General features: G+C 45.8%; 1 protein-coding gene across 1 annotated transcript in view; it reads right to left on the bottom strand.

Moving 5' to 3' along the window:
- The window catches only part of LOC119387152 (hyccin), a gene marked incomplete at its 5' end in the record, with an annotated part of 34685 nt that extends 18648 nt beyond the window's left edge, over nt 1-16037 (bottom strand). Inside the window, 5 exon segments of the mRNA XM_037654458.2 lie at nt 138-272; nt 6513-6608; nt 8987-9105; nt 14467-14547; nt 15993-16037. Coding sequence (XP_037510386.1) covers nt 138-272; nt 6513-6608; nt 8987-9105; nt 14467-14547; nt 15993-16037 — 476 coding nt within the window.
- Nucleotides 16038-16567: the final 530 nt, after the last annotated feature.

Here is a 16567-nt window from a genome sequence, read left to right as displayed (position 1 = left end):
TTAGCGTATCAACTGAGCAGACAACAGACTAAATGGTCAGCATAATCTTTTCGTTTCTGCCGTGTTTTGTCTACTTGCCCACCAGGTGATCAATTAAGACGAGAGAGATATCGAAAGCATTAAAACTGTCAGCTTACATGGAGTAGTATATAGCTTGCAGCATTTCCAGGAGGATCTGCGGATTCAAGTTGACACGCGGTGCAAAGTTGGATGGCAAGCTGCTGTCAAAGGACATCCGCCGAACAGTTTCTAGTGTTCCTTGGTTCACCACCCTGCACAGTTTCGGAAAGGACAGTGTATATTTGGCAGTGGTTTCAACAATGCAATATCGAATTAAACAGACCATTCTAGAACAGCAGTCTTATGGCTACCAGATGACCAGCGTTACTACAGCAGAAGGCAAACCAAAGCCATGCTTCACATTCTATGTCTGGAAATGGCGTTTTGTTGCCAGCTAAAGGACGACACCAGCCATCAAAACATGGCATCAAAACGCGACTTGAAGTAAGTAACTATATTCATGATTGTGCCTACACCAGGCATTGTGCCTGGTGTAGGATGCAAAAGGACTCGATCTGTCTTGCCTCAGCAACAACAAGATGTGCAGGATATCAGAGCAGCAAGAGTGCTAAGGGGCAGCATTACAAAAACATAGATAATTAAGCAAGTACTAATAGCTTGCTTACAGATACTGTTTCTCCTTGCCGGCTAAAATTAGCAGCAAGGGTGAGACGGCTGAAATCGATTTGGGAGCAGTTTTGGGAGCAGCAAAATTTCAATTTAGGAGCAGAAGAACATTGTTTGGGAGCAGTTAGCGGCATTTATTATGTCGTTTTTGGAGCTCGAAAAAACAAATTTGTAGCAACTTGGAGCAACAAGGACATATTTTAATCGGCTTAGAATACACACAACATTGAAAGAGCCTTTGGAGAAAGCTTTACATTTGAAAATAAGAAAAGAAAAAAAAATCACACTTCTCAAATAAATAAAAAAACTGATTGCACAAGAATTGTAGTCACATAGCAGTAGGTCTTTGCTTTAGATAAGCAATACCATTTAGCAGATTACTGCTTTGACTTTTTGTTGGTCTGCTTATTTAGCTTTTCAAGCTTCCCCAGAGCTTCCTATAGGTCAGTGTTTCCCTTTGTGGAGGGGGGGGGGGGCGCAAAGTCTGTCCCATATCGCCCATACTTTGACTTAATCGGGATTGGGGGCGCTGCGATGAACCTTCGCCCTCCCTGAAGGGGAACGAACCCTGCGGACACCTATAAACGCCCCATCACAATAAAGAGCCTTAGCTATCTGCTCGGCCGCGCGGGTGGCGTAGCGTCAAGTGTACCGCACGCTTTTAAAAGGTGATAACAAAAGCGCGCTGCACCACCGTTAGCTGCCACCTCGTATGGGACTGCCTTCAAGAATGGGTCGCAAGCACCGAGAAACCTTGCCACTCAAACACTAAGTCGTCAAACGCGCGCGCGTATGGCACTGCAAGCGTAGCGTCGTTGTAAGTGTAATAGTTTCGAAACGCTCCTTGATGTCGCCACCATGTGCTATAGGACGGTCGTACGAGAGAGCCCAAAAATGAACAAACAAAAAAAAAGGCTTTGTCGTGCGCACTTGAGGCACTATTTACAGCGCCACTGCATTTATTTCCTCCTTGGCGGCGTCGGTGCAAGCCAGGAGATGCAAATTAGAACTTGGTGGTTTGTGCCTACTACCGTTCAATGCGTAGTTATGCCGCGTTCACGGCAGGTTTGTTTTAACGAGGTTAACGCATGCAGCCGGAAATATTCGCTCTATCCACACGAAAAATACTCACCTTTGCTCATTGCGGGAGAACACACGCAGCAGTGTCGACATCAAAACCGTAGCTAGCAGAGGAACAAGTTATGCACAATGAAGAAACAGAGTGAACAACCCCGCTACGCGCTACGTATGCCAATAGATAGTTTTCGCTACGCGACAGTTGACAGTAGCGCCAGAACACTCAGCCTACCGAGAAACAGCTAGCTAGCGGAGCGGCAGCACATTTTGGGGGGGGGGGGGTCACATATATTTACAACCGCTCAGAGGCGATTATCACAGTACTATGGAAGCCTCCATTACAAGGGCGCGTAGAAGGGCGCCAGGGATACGTGTTCTGCAAACGTATCCCTGGCGCTGCTTCTAAATTTACGTTTTCCCATGCTGAAACTGACGCGGGCTTGAAAATTCTTGCTTGTGAGGCCGTTTCGGCGCAGTTCGGCGCAAATTTGCAATTTTTGTGCTTTTGGAGCAGCTTGGCGCAGGAAAACGGAATCGTATCAAAAATGCGCAATATGCGCAGTTGTCTCACCCCTGTTAGCAGCCATAAAGTCATGACATTCGAAATATGTACTTAAATCTCCAAGGAAAAAAATTTCACATAAATCAAAGCATGCAATATAGCAGTGAATGGGAACACAATCTGCACTCCAGCCAGTTATTGCTGTACACTACATCGGCAGAACTTGCAATATGTGAATGTTTGACAAACACTCTGCAGTGTAGGGTGTGCTAATTTAACTGTCTAAAGCAAGTGTATTCTTTCAATCATTAAATATGTGCCAAGCAAAAACTCATAAGCCAATTTATCAACCAAAGATTTACAATTAAAACTAGGCTGCAAAATATTTTCCAAAAAGCTACCGTATATACTCGCATAATGATCGCACTTTTTTAAAAAAATAATTGACGCCAACTTTGGGATGCGATCATTACGCGGGGTAAATTTTCCGTGAAAAAATATTCTGAGCACCGAAAACGCAAAGAAGTCGCTAATCAGAATTCTTACGATAGCTATCATGAACATAACCAAAAATAAAAGTAGAGTAAGGCTTACCTTTGTAATAAAATGCACGCATTACGCAGGAGCTACATGCATGGCACACTGCCCTTTTATTTTTTAACTCTCTGACCCCCTAACGTTCATTCAGAGTCCAAAGCGTCACTGGCGTCAGTGTCGTCGCCGCGCGATTCCCTGTCGGAACCGGCAGTGTCTTCACTGTCCTACAGACGGTCATCTTCCGTTCGGTCGAGCGCGTTGGAAATGCCAGTCTTCGTGAAGCTCTTGACGACCACCTCGTCGGAAATGGTACTCCACGCTTCGAGAATCCATGAGCAGAGGACTTCCACGGATGGTCTCCTGATTTTGCCACTTGGCGTGAAATCATGGTCGCCCGCCGCCATTCACTCTACGTACAGCCTCCGGACGTTGTCCTTGAACGGTTTGTTCACTGACACATCCAGAGGCTGTAGCAGCGAAGTCAGACCCCCAGGGATCACTGCGATTTCTGTGCGCCGCTCCTTCAACTCGGTACGGACACTGTCAACGAGATGGCCTCGAAAGCGGTCCAGCACAAGAAGTGAAGGAAGCAGAAGCGCTCCTGCTCTTCGCCCCCAAACCGTCTTGATCCAGTCGACCATGAGGTCCGCCGTCATCCACCCTTTCGCTTGAGCGCAGATGTAGATGCCACGGGGAAAGTTTCCCTTCGGAATTGTTTTCTGCTTCAGAATAACATACGGCGGCAGCTTCCGCCCGTCTGCCGTCACTGCGAGCATCACCGTGCATCGCTGTTTCTCCGCACCACACGTTTTCACGAGGACACTTCGAGCACATTTCTCGTTCACAGTAGTGCTTCGAGGCATGTCGAACGTCAATGGCGTTTGGTTGGCGTTGCCTATCTGTGACAGCAGGAAGCTGTTCTTCTGGCGTATCCTCGTGACGAACCTGTGGAAATCGATCACCTTGTCTTCGTACGCGGATGGAAGTCGCTGGCACAACGACATCCGCCGCCTCAGCGACAGTCCATTCCGTCGCATGAAGCGTGTCGTCCAGCCGAAACTGGCGCGGAAGTCCTTTGTGGCTATTCCCAGCCTCTGGGAAACTGTGAGCGCCTGCGTCTGTACCATGTCTAACGACACAGCACAACCGTCTTTCCGCATGTCCCTCACGTATTCGAGGACTGCCTTTTCAATGTCAGGGAACTTGCCAGTTTTGGGTCCGCGGAAAGCCCGGCGCGTGCTGTTAGTAGCCATGAGCTTCTCTTGCATCAAATGCCTATGCAATAAAGCTTGCGAATTGAATCACCGCATTGTTCTACAGTGGATACCTGCCCACTGCGGAATACAAGGCAACGCCCAGACTGATGACGCTGCCAAGGCTGGACATGACGCCTCAAGAGAAATGGTTGAAATACCTTTCTCGAGAAAAGACGCGGCGACACTTGTATCGGCACATGCTTGGGGCTTCCAGCGATCCCTCTGGACAGATGCCAGTCACCAGTATGGGCCTCTTTACAAAATTGATCCATCGTGTGCCTTCGATATGCCGCGAGACCTCAACAGACAAGAGGAAACATGCTTGCACCGCATCAGACTAAACGTCGCCTACACTCGTTACTTCAAGAACAAAATCAAGTTGTCGGACTCACCGTTGTGCGTTCAGTGTAACGTCCTAGAAGACCTAAAACACGTTCTCTGCGAATGCAGGCGATACGCAACAGAAAGACGATCTCTGAAGGCGGCTTTGCACCTTCAACAGGACTCGTGTTTAGAACTGCGGCACATTCTGGGCCCATGGCAAAACAGCACCTGTGCGTCACGCGCAACGAAAGCGCTGCTGACTTTCTTGCGGGCCACAAGCCTGACCGAAACTTTGTAAACAGTGTAGTCTATGTATGTATGTGTGGTTGTCAGTGTATATATCATAATCATCACCCTGGAGCACCTGGAGTAGCATGTCAGGCGAATAGCCAGGCAAACATCTCCAGCTTTTCATTAAAACATTTCTCTCTCTCTCTCTCTCTCTCTATATCGGATCCGGATTTCGTCGGCGCCGAAATGTCTGCCAGCAGCGCGGTTGCCGTGCTCTAGCGCGTAATCAAACGCCTTCACCTTGAACGCGGCAGTAAAGCTCGCATACTGCCCCATGGTGAAACGGCGCTTCAACAGACGATCCCAAAGCACACCAAAAAAAAAACGTGGTGTCAGGTGACGCCGTGACGGGCGGCTGGGATGGCGGTGACACGGCTTTTTCAGGAATTATGGGAATGCGTCGGCAGCTTGTTGCTGCGGGATGACAACAGGTCGACCAACAGGCGGCCGCCGCTGTAACAGTGCGGGATATCAAAACAAACATGGCGACTGACGGAGCGAAGCGACCGTATTTTTTTTTTCTTCTTTTCATCAGTCATGGAGGTTGTGAGTACGTCACGCGCATCAAAACAGTTTCTTCTGTCTAAATAAGGAATGCTTTCATTTAAATCAGTAAATTTACGGCATCAGTGTAGTGATGCCTGCTGTCAGATCACAGGAACAAAGATGGGCGCGTTCAGCTGCCACAGACATAAAAAATTGGCCGCGTATCTGCGTGCTTCGCTGCAAATGTCGTCTAAAGACGATCATGGCGGGCATTCAGTGAAAACTGTGGCATTTGCCTTTACTGCAATCCTAAATGGCACGTTTCCGCCAACGGTGGGCAAAAATTAAGAATATGTTTGGTGCGTGCAGTTCACTTGGCGAGTTTTGAAGAGTTATTAACGCAACATTCGACAGATGATAAACGCGATGATCATCGGCTAGACTTGGCACACGACATATCGATGCGGCAAGTTCGGGGTGCGATCATTACGCGAGTGCGATCATTACGCAAGTAAATATGGTACGTAGATGTTCCTGATGGCACTAAGCGAACAAGGTAGCTAGAGCTTGGAAAGAAGTTGGCACCACTGAATAGACTGGTGCTCAAGTTCTAAAGAAACAATATAACAAACATTACCCACGCTTACACCACTGGTCTGCAACGCATTTCAACCGAGCATGTGTTTCGACTTGCCTATACCCCATTCACCCTAGGTGTTTAGCCCTGCTAACTATCAACCAGTGGCACCTGCCACAAATGGCCGATATTCTCACGTGCCTCACTTTTGACGGAGGATGAAGTTCTGGGAGAGAGGGAACATTGGCGGGCATTTTTTAGGCACCGATCTCCGACATCTTTAAGACTATTTTTCAAGTCGACTCGGTGTTTGAACCCTGGTCTTGGGGACTTTGGTAGATGGTGACAAGCTCAAGGAAGCAGATTTCTGCCCTCCCTGCGGTGATTTTGTAGCCAACCTGAACCCAAAAAACTTATTCCAGTAGCACCAATTGCTGGATAAATGTCAACTGCTTGCACAGTCAAATATTCACCCCCCCCCCTCCCCCCCCGTCTGCTGATGTCGGCTGTCTATCTATGTAACTTCCACAAAATGAACCACACTTCGTTTTTGTCAGTGATGCTGGCAGGGGGTGGCAAAAGGAAACGAATTGGGGGGATCCAGTCATGCATGTACGGAGATTCGTGGCTCGAAAATATCCATCGGACATGGATATTTTCCCTCCTCCCTCCCTCAAGAGCGGGGCACGTAAGAACATCACCCATTTGTTACAGCTCCATGGAGTAGCAAGTGTAACAAGTAAGGTGGTGGCCACTGCCTTGTAACAACACTAACCTTGAGCACATCTTGCAGAATGAGGCTCTGGATGCCTGAGGCATGGAGCTTATGGACTGGTTGTAGACGCGCATTAGGACAATGGCCACCTGCAGCCTAAAGAAACAATAAAATGTTAAATCAAAAAGAAATAAAACTATGCAAGAAAGTAGGAACCGGTGAACACAATGACCTACCGAGTAGATATCTTCAGAAATCACTGTCAAGGCCGCTACATAAAAAAACAGGTGCGGCCTGCTGCGTGGCGCCGAAACGGTGTCTGGGGCCTAGTTCTTGCGCCCGCTCTGGCGCCACCGTTCCAGTAGAGCCATTCACGGAGAAGCGCTTCGACAGTCGTGTTTGTATGCGTGACACTTTAATCAGGCCGTAGATAACGCGTTTTATAGTTGCACATTACAGGTTGAATATTGAAGTCGTTATTAGAAGTGCAGATTACCCCACATATGTGAACAGTTTGCCCTAGGTGTATCGATGTTTTGTAGAGTGGGCCTCAATACTCTCCATGAATGCTGCCCGTTTGACTCACCTAAAAGTGTCACTCGATCACTGATCCCGTTAATGGGGAGGCAGTTGCCGGGCAGGTTCCAAGGGCTGACTTATCGGCCCACCAAAACGCACCACGAAAGCACACACAATTTAAATTTAGGTCCCTTTAGTGCACCAACAAACGCTGGTTGTGGTCCAAAGAGCGAGTTAGAGCCAAGAGACAACACAAACAAAATGTACTCTCAATTAAGGCAGTACAAGCATCACGCAAACTTGCAAACTCGGCAGGTATCAATTACAACTCACAACATCACTTAGATGGTGTTTAAAACAACGGGAACAAACTTACCGCACTACAAATGCAATCTCATCCATTCAAAACTATCCAAGAACACTTAAAGGCCTTGAATATTCACCAAACGTGTGCAGCCCACAATTCTTCGAACGATTCTGGAATATTTCACTTCCAGGAAACACTCAGACGAATTCCAGCTCTGATCACCATCGTTCGGCGACAACGTCCCACGACGTCATCACTCGATTCATCAAGATCGAATGACCGCACTACACGACTCACTCGAACAACATAAACTCTTCGCCCACTTCACCATACTGTCCTACCCTCCATCGCCTCTCATTTGGATCTTTCCGGGTTTCGCGAACATTCCAAGTAATTGTTCGGCGCGTAGCATGTAGCACAGCGACAGCTAGGGGAAAGGGATTTGTCTCTCCGGTTCATCTGCGGAACGGTCGCATCCACTTCGATTTTTCGAATTCTCCCGATCTGTGCGGGCGTTAGGCTGGTTAGGCTGTCACGAAGGCGTCTTTGGTGGAGAGGGTAAGGGCACGCCCTGGGCGCCTTTTGATGCTTGTTCTTTTTTTTTTTTTTTCGTTGCGCGCGCCCGTTGAGGGGAAACTGTCGGCGCAGTGACTTGATGCAGTCATCAGGATGCGGCGGTGCGCGCCTGTTTTAGCCCTCGTTTATTACGAATAGTATTACGCTTCCCGACCCTGTAGATCGCACGGGAATACGTGGTACTTCACAGTAGCATCTTTTCACGCGTTCGAGTTGCACAGCGGCACACAACAGCTTCGCGGTATCACATCGCTAGAAAAAACCGTCTGCCACACACGCGCGCACTAAAAAAAACCGTACTCAGGTGCAGGAAACATGAAGCAGGCTGCCCACACACGCGGTCACACACAAGAAAGACACAAGAAAGCACACGGACACGCATAAATCCTGAGGCGACCACACTGTAACACGAACCGTCGTCTGCTTTGTGTACGTGAGTAGTGGCGCCCTCACCAAAAACAGCGGCCGCAACTGTCATCTCAGCCGAGCCGCGCTTGCCCGTTGACGGCGATGCGACAAAACAGGCCGCACCTGTTTTTTTATGTAGCGGCCGTGTCATTGTAGACACTGCAGAATCTCCACTACTCTGCATGTTCCGACCCAAGATTGAAAGTGGTATTAGTTACACACAGAATGTACGGAATACTAACTAAAGTCACCAAAATAAGAATAGTTAATACTTAATATGAAACACGGGCCACAGAGTATAGATATACTGAGAGTAGAGCTAGATGGGAGATGGTGTTACTTTGACAACACGGTATTAGATTTACTCAAATCAATTATCATGATTTGTTTAATGTCCTAAAGCAACAGACAGCCTATGATGGATACCGCAGATGGGGCGTGGGGAGGTAAGTGACTGTCTGGGGTTTTATAGTGCACATTAAATCTGTGCACACAAGCGTCCTTTATGATCTGAATGTAGCCGTTGTGGCATGAAATCGAACCAACGACCTTGCACAGTGCGACAAAGCATTGTATAACCACTGACCTACCAGATCTCTATAACATCTCATTCATCCATACCAGCCCTTGCAATGAAGGAAACGCTAAAAGGGATATGTTTGATCCAGGTACTGCTGGCTAAGATAGCTTAGCACAATCATTTGAGTTAGGAAGCACTTCTCACCTGTTGCTCGCACTCATCACATCGACAGCAGGGTATGGGCCTTGCACCACTTTGCTGTCTCCATGCTCCAGTTTGGACAGCATGTTTTCGGTCAGCTGGGGTTGTGGCAGCGATATGGGCTGCACAGGCAAGGAACATCGGCCAGAAAGATTGGTATTTGGTTACACATGCTTGTCAGTGTATGTCCGTCTTTGTGGCACACATTCTTGATAGCTTCGGTACGTATCAAGCTGGGTAAGTGGCAAGAGTGAACCAAGATGAAGGTGTTGAACAAAGAGCCTGTTGTTTCACTCCATCGTAATTTGCAGTCATTATGTGGCAGAAAAGAAAAAGAATGCAACAAAATCCAGTGTGCTCTATTTGAAAGCTAAGCTTCATAAAATGGTTGTTGGCATGATTACGATGCAGCTATGAGCCCCAATTTTCACAGATATGTGTAAATACCGATCCTCAGTTCATTCCACTTGTCTCATAAAGAACAGTTTTCATTGAGATGGAAGCATCGTTAACCATTATTCTTGCAGCCTGACAGACCACGCCTGACAAATGAGCAGCACACCGTGCAGCATAATAAGTTCATAAACTGGTTCAAGGAGATTTTCTTTCGAAATCTGTAAATTTGGTTCTAATTACTTCGCTATGAGAATGAGTGTTTTGAGACAAGTGGAAACAATTCCTTCACTATAACCCATACCACGTTGGATCCCACATCTCCAATTTTGTAAGCAGGAGGTTATTCCACAGCATTAAAGCATGATAAACAAAAGTTTATCTTTACTTTGTTATAGTAAATCATTCATTATATCCGCATGCATTGCATTGAGGTATGACTGTAAAACTGGGTTTCACACATAAACAACAGAGAACACCTTCGCATGCTGCTTTCCCACCCAATGTGACATTAGTAGAGCGAAGACTCCAAAAACAAAAACAGTTACTAACTCAAAGGGTGGACCAGGGTACATTAAACAACACGCATTCGAAAAACACTTCTGTGCGATGTGCATGCAACAACGTAGACACAAAAAGTGACGTTCGTGTTGGTGCAATACTCGATTACAAACGCATTGCAAACATCATCATATAAATTGTCATACACACAGTGACAGATGGCCGAATCGGCTGTTAGATGAACAGCTGACATGCCTGGAAGGAAACAATCGATCGTGGTCTTTACAACAGTGGCATAATGCACCTTAACCATCTTACCAACCAATCTTCACAACATTGGCTGACCCAGCAAAACCCACCTCTTTCCTTCTTCAAGGACAGAAGTGGTTTTTTGGTTGGTTGTGCAGTAGCAAAACAGCACTTTTTTTATGCAGTGAAGTGGTTTACTTATAATTTAGAAGAAAACAAGTCTGATAAACAGTATTTACAGTATAAAGATCATCTACACAGTTATCAGTCAAAACACCGGTACATTAAACCATACAGTATACTTAAGTTACGGTACCAGCGAAGCTAATAAATCTTCATTTGTATGCAGTTTACAATGTCATGGTTGCTGCTCTGTACATTTTTAAAGTTTTGTGATCCAAGTCTGAATGCTTATATGGTTTAATTTGCATAGAGGTAGATGATTGCATTCAACCAGAATCATGCAAGACTAATGTAATGCCTTGCACGACCATTCTCCCATTACTACTAGTTCTTTCTGTTTTATAAGAGCTTTCACAACTTTTGCGCAGGGCATTTATAGATACCAAGTGCCCAGAATATACAAGCATGGACTGTGGAAAACTACGAGCAGCTCAGCAAATGAAGCTAGCAAATAAAATAAAACACTACTGCATCTAATAAAAATCTACGCAGTTGCAGCTGCTGCAGGTGTCGTGCTACACAGAGCCAAACAACCCTGTACTTACTTTCTCTGAACTACAGCAATGGTGACTTGATTCAAATAAACTAAAGCCAAATTTACTTTATTTCAGCCCAAAAGCAAGGCCCAACTACTAAAGAAAGAGGCAAACAAATCTACAGTGTCCTATGCCCAAGTATGTGTGAATATGAACAGATAAGTAAATAAACATCTACGCAGTAGCAGCTGCTGCACACATCATGCTATAAAATAAGCAACTCAGTTTTGACATTGATCAACAACCATGAGAGCCTTACTTAAAATGAGCTTCAACCAATAGGTGACATCCAAAGCGCACCCTCAGAGCAAGAGCATCCTTGTAGTAAAGGAATCAAATGGCACGCAGCACATTGAAAAACGATCATATTATACTAGTTTAAGGTCTTTCTCCTACATTCTTGCTCAAGTTATCACTAGCTCCTGTCAGTGAAACAGACGAGAAACTGATAGTAGCTCTGATAACAAATTGCAAGGGTTGGTTTTTTTTGATATTGTGACACCAGCTCCAGGGGACAGGATGAGACACCAGACTATTTTTTTATTGGCGCAAGGGCAGCGAAAGCCAAAGAGTACTTAGACAAACATATCATGTTCCTAGACAGTTATGGTTCTAAAATACTTTTTTTAAAATAGAAGTGGTATAGGGGTGTGAAGTTCATAAAAACTAGGGGTGTGCGAATATTCGAAATTTCGAATATTTTTCGAATAGTGTTTGCTATTCGATTCGATTCGCACTGGAATTTTACTATTCGACCTATTCGAACTTCCCAAAAACAAATACAGTCAACGACCAATTGAAAGTGCCCCCTTCAAATTTTTGGTATGCTTCACCTCATTACATTCTCGTATTGCGGCAAAGCTGCCTTTCAATCTCCGTTACGGTCGAACGTAGCCAAGACACAATGTCCGATTAAAAGTGGTCCCTAGATTTTCAATATGCTTCACCTCATCACACTCCTGCATTGCGGCAAAGCTGCCTTTCAAGCTCCGCTACGGTCGCAAGTGTATTACTCAAGAAAACGCTGGTTCCAACATGGAGATGAAAGATGTGGCAGAGGTGGGGGCTCAATTAATGCTGTTTTGGACCTGAAACTTGGCCAGGAAGTCCGAGAAATCGGACGCCGAAGCTTTTTAGCATCCAAAATTTCAGATGTTATATATCGATGTCTACGAGGCAGATTTGGAACTCCGGGCTTGAAGGGAGCACACCCTTGTCCGCCACATCAGTTGGGCACCACATCAGTTGAAAGAGGAGAAGAGGCTGAGGAAATGGCATCTTTGCCTACCACATGTAAAGTGCCGTCGGCAACACTTTGGTTGCACCAAATCATGTACATAAATACAATTCAGCCTCTACATTGCGCTTCAACCTAGCGAAAAGAAACACTTTCATGTTGCTATCTCATAAGAATATGCTTAGGAATCCTCTCCAACTTTTTTTTCTGCAATTTTGTTTCGAAGTATTCGAAAAATATTCTAGAAATATTCGAGAAATATTCGAAAAATATTCGATTCGATTCGCACTCACACTTCAATACTCGAATTCGCTTCGCACCCAAAATTTTGCTATTCGCACAGCTCTAATAAAAACAATTCTCAAATGGCTCACTGACTAGCAAATATTGAATACACGCTAAAACCACTGATGTGACAAGATCAGAATCAAAATCATCAGTGCACAGTCCTTGCCTGTGCAAGGAGTGCGAGGGCTATGGCAAACGCACATTTGTATGGCTACATCACATTCTTCCTCACTTTTGAACCACACCAGAAGGACATGAGGGCTCAATGTCTATAATGCCGAATTCGGCAAGGTACTTAAGAATTTTATTAAGATTAAAGGGAGGGTCTTCTGATAATAATAACAAGGGGTACAGAAGCGGCTCTAGAGAGTTACTAAAGAACACATACCAAGGCAGTGATGTGCTCTGAGGAGGTGCCATAAACGTTTAACTGCCAACATAATGAAACGGGAATGGATCGATGGGCTCATTTCTGTGTTATACACAATTACCTAATGAAGCCAGTAGACAATGAAGCTAAAGAAGGCATACGGGACATTATTTGTAGTTTTTAACTGCAGTGCAGTAATTGGTTATTTCTCAATGGGTACCTCTGTATGTGTAATCCTGGTAGTGTTAGCCAGTGCTACTCGCAGCCATGGCGGCGAGTGTGGAACATTTTTTCTCGCCAGCCGGTGTCTCTTAACACGTGACCTTTTCACGCGCTGGCAGCTGACCAATAAACCCTCGCATTCTACCTAAAGGCATCAAGTCTGCTGGAACGAGACCCTCACTGCGTCACCAGCCGTCATAAGGTGCGCTTTGGACACCACCTGTTATGGTTTTCTTTTCAGCGCAAGCTGAACTAAAATAAATACAGTCGATCTCGGATATATCGAACTCGGATATATCGAATTATTGGCTATATCGAACAGTTGAGAAATCCCCTTGAATTTCCCATGCAAAAGTATGGGGCTGGTGTGCATGTATATCGAGCTCCCGCACAGCCAAACATCCGCTATATCAAACGCTGCCCCGCGCCGAAGCCCAGAAAGTGCTTTGTTCTTGGTAAATCGTCATTCGGGAGTCGAACTAAGCATTGTCCCGCTCGTAGCGATAAAAATGATTACCGGTGCTTGGAACGACGTCAAGTAAAGCACCGTCGCGCACTGTTTCCTTACGGGCCTTGGTGCCAGGTGACAACTTCGGGCGCGTCATGACCGCCGACTACGGCGTACGGTGCGTCAGTGAATTTTGCGACTTAGCGTTTCCGGGCGCCGTATCGGACGGGAGCACGGCGAGTGACTTCATCGGTGCAGTTAACGACGTAGCTGTTTCTTACTGCATCGATGCCGAGATCACAGCTGATGTCGCCCGGTGCTGCGGAAATGGACCCGTGCGGTTTGAAGATGCAGCCGCCGTTGCCACCGCTAAACCCTCTACCCGCGCCTACAGAGCTCGCATCAGCGTTCAGCGTCGATCACCGCTGTTGTGGCGGAAGGTGCTGAATTTACTTATTTGGAAAGCTTCAATAATATTGACGATGACTTGATGAATCACGGCGCGCAAGAAGCAAGACAAGTTGACGGACTTTTCTCATGCGAAAGAAAGTGCGCTAACTTGCAAAATAAGTTCTCGCCTTGTTCTTTAGGATATGTGAGCGAATCGTCATGTTCGCGCTTTTTACGATTTCAGAAAACTGTGTCGAGGCCTGCAGTGCTTTAATTAAAGCCTTACATACGCATATTTTGTATTTCGAATTATCGATATATCGAACTATTTCGCGGTCCCCTTCGAGTTCGATATATCCGGGATCGACTGTATAAACAGCACAGTTTGACTAATGAAACAATATTAGACACACAGTGTCAGGTGCCTCAGGCCTGTGAGACAAGCAGCAGCAATCCTCTGCGGTGAACTCACGCACGCGGGCCAGGCAGATGACGGCGAAGACGACAACGATGGGTGAGCGACGGCGTGCACAGAACAGCGTGCGCCACTGCGGTGCGTCGTTCCTTAGGGTGCGCAGGACTGGGGCAGCAGGACACAGCCGTGACGGCAGTGGAAGCAGGCAGATGGTGGGAGAGAAAAATCGAAGAGACCATACTTACACACACCTCGTGGTATATCGAAGGCTTGCTAATGCTCGGGATGTGGTACGTCGTCGTCGTCGGCTTGCCCTCATGGTCGAGGATTTGCTGTCATGCGAAACAGGAAAAAAAAAAATTGGGAATAATGTAAGGCAACGAGCACAGCATGCACAGTGCCCAGAGATTGAAATGCAATACTCGGAGTACATGGCTTCTGGCGGTGAGGGTAACAGTGAGGGCAAGAGCGTCCGTGACGCAGGGTGACTACATGCGGTAGACAGTCGTTCAGTCTGCGATGTTCGTCGGCGGAGCACTGTCACCCTTTGTAACGGGCGCCCACCAGCTCCAGCCACTTCGCACGGCGCAGCATGTGAGCAATGTCTTGAAGCCATGGCAAACAGTGCTTTGCCAGCGCCACCAAGAACCACAGATTGAATGGCTGTCTATCGGATGCAGTCAAATCACCAGGTGGGCCAGGCGGAACGCATCTTGCCCTCGCTCGTCACCCTCATCGCCAGCAGCCATGCATTCCGAGTATTCTGTTTCAACTGCCGAGCAGTGTACAGAGGAATGCAAGTAAGGTGAGGATAATCTAACAACTCTATTTCAAGTACCCGTACTGTATGAGAACATGGTCCAAAGGAAGAAAAATGGGCGCAACACCGCTGACTCCGATTAACCGGAAGACATGCATTTGCAGGCTAACATTTTCATGCTGACTCATGCTTCTCGGGCGTAAGTAAACTTCAGAACAGTGTTGGAAGAGAAGAATCGACCTTCCAGCATAAAAAATGGATTAACAGCACGACAAAAAAAAGGCCTATGTCTTAGTTGCCTAGTGCTATAAAAAGTGTCACTAGGAATGCTAAAAAATGTGTTGCTAGTCCAGTGGTCTGTAGACTTCCCTTCTGTCCATGCCAAGGCTTTTGAGTGGAAGCCTTCCTAACACAAGTAAAATTAATACGATGTCAAAGCCCTAAAAAAAATCGAGAAATAGTTGCAGCAGTGATACAATTTTTATATCACTTCTATCTCAGACTGGACAATGGATCAATTAAGTTTCTGATTATTAGATACTAATAAATGGTAAAATCACACTTTTTGTTTACTTATCAATACACTCAAACCTCATTATAACAAAGTCGCATCTGCCACGAAAATTACTTCGTTATATCCGAAAATTCGTTATAAACGTTTATTTGTAACACTGTATCCTATTACAAGAGCTATTCTTCATTTACTTCGTTTCACCGATAATCGTTATATCCCGTGTTTGTTTCTATCGAGGTTTGAGTGTACTCAGTACCCCAGGCACAGGGTTTACATGAGGCACCGATGCTAGAACAAGCACGGCTGGGAGCTTTCCAGTTAAAGCACTGTGCAAAGCCTTCACCAGCGTCATCAGATAGTTTGCTAAATATCATGTTGAGCTTGTGCCGCAATGAACTAGCAATAAGATGAAAACGTAATTCTAAAAATGTCTATATTAACATTTATATATGCTGAGTACAGCGCCTTACACATTGTGATTTCTAACTGTAACATAAGCTTACCAGATTATAAGCACCCAGCAAAAGGATTTCCAGGCAGTTGAGGGACTGTAAAATAGACAAAAACATACCATAATGAAGGAGCACACTTGAACAATCGCAGGAGATAAACTGAAAGGTTTTGGAATTCAAATTTCACTTTGAACTATGCAAGCAGCCACAGAGAAGGGCTGCAAGGTAAAGATGTACCTGTTTTTGTATTTCACTTCTAAAAATACGCAGCCTCTTGAACCAACAACCAAACCTGCGAGTGATGTCTCTGCAAAGAGTGCTTTAAAAAACAAAACAAAGAGAAGAGGAATGCCCTGGTGCTCTCCACAAGTCTCAAATCAGTTTTTTTTTTAATTTGATGCTCTATATTAATGCGATGCTAAGGTATTTCCTGTAGGGACACATGTCAGGTTTAGAGTCACACCCAGAATACTAACAACAATTAGGGTACCATCGACTTGCACACGTGGTATGCATGACTAGTATTGCTGCTTTAAAAAAAAAATGTCCTTATTTTTATCAAATAGTAATGAATTTCTCAGGCAAAGTATATTGCAGCCGGCTAGGAGCAGAGTGCTATCTATTTT

Source organism: Rhipicephalus sanguineus, chromosome 3, assembly GCF_013339695.2.
Source record: "Rhipicephalus sanguineus isolate Rsan-2018 chromosome 3, BIME_Rsan_1.4, whole genome shotgun sequence".
NCBI classification, from domain to species: Eukaryota; Metazoa; Arthropoda; class Arachnida; order Ixodida; family Ixodidae; genus Rhipicephalus; species Rhipicephalus sanguineus.
This window is presented reverse-complemented; position numbering and strand designations above follow the sequence as displayed.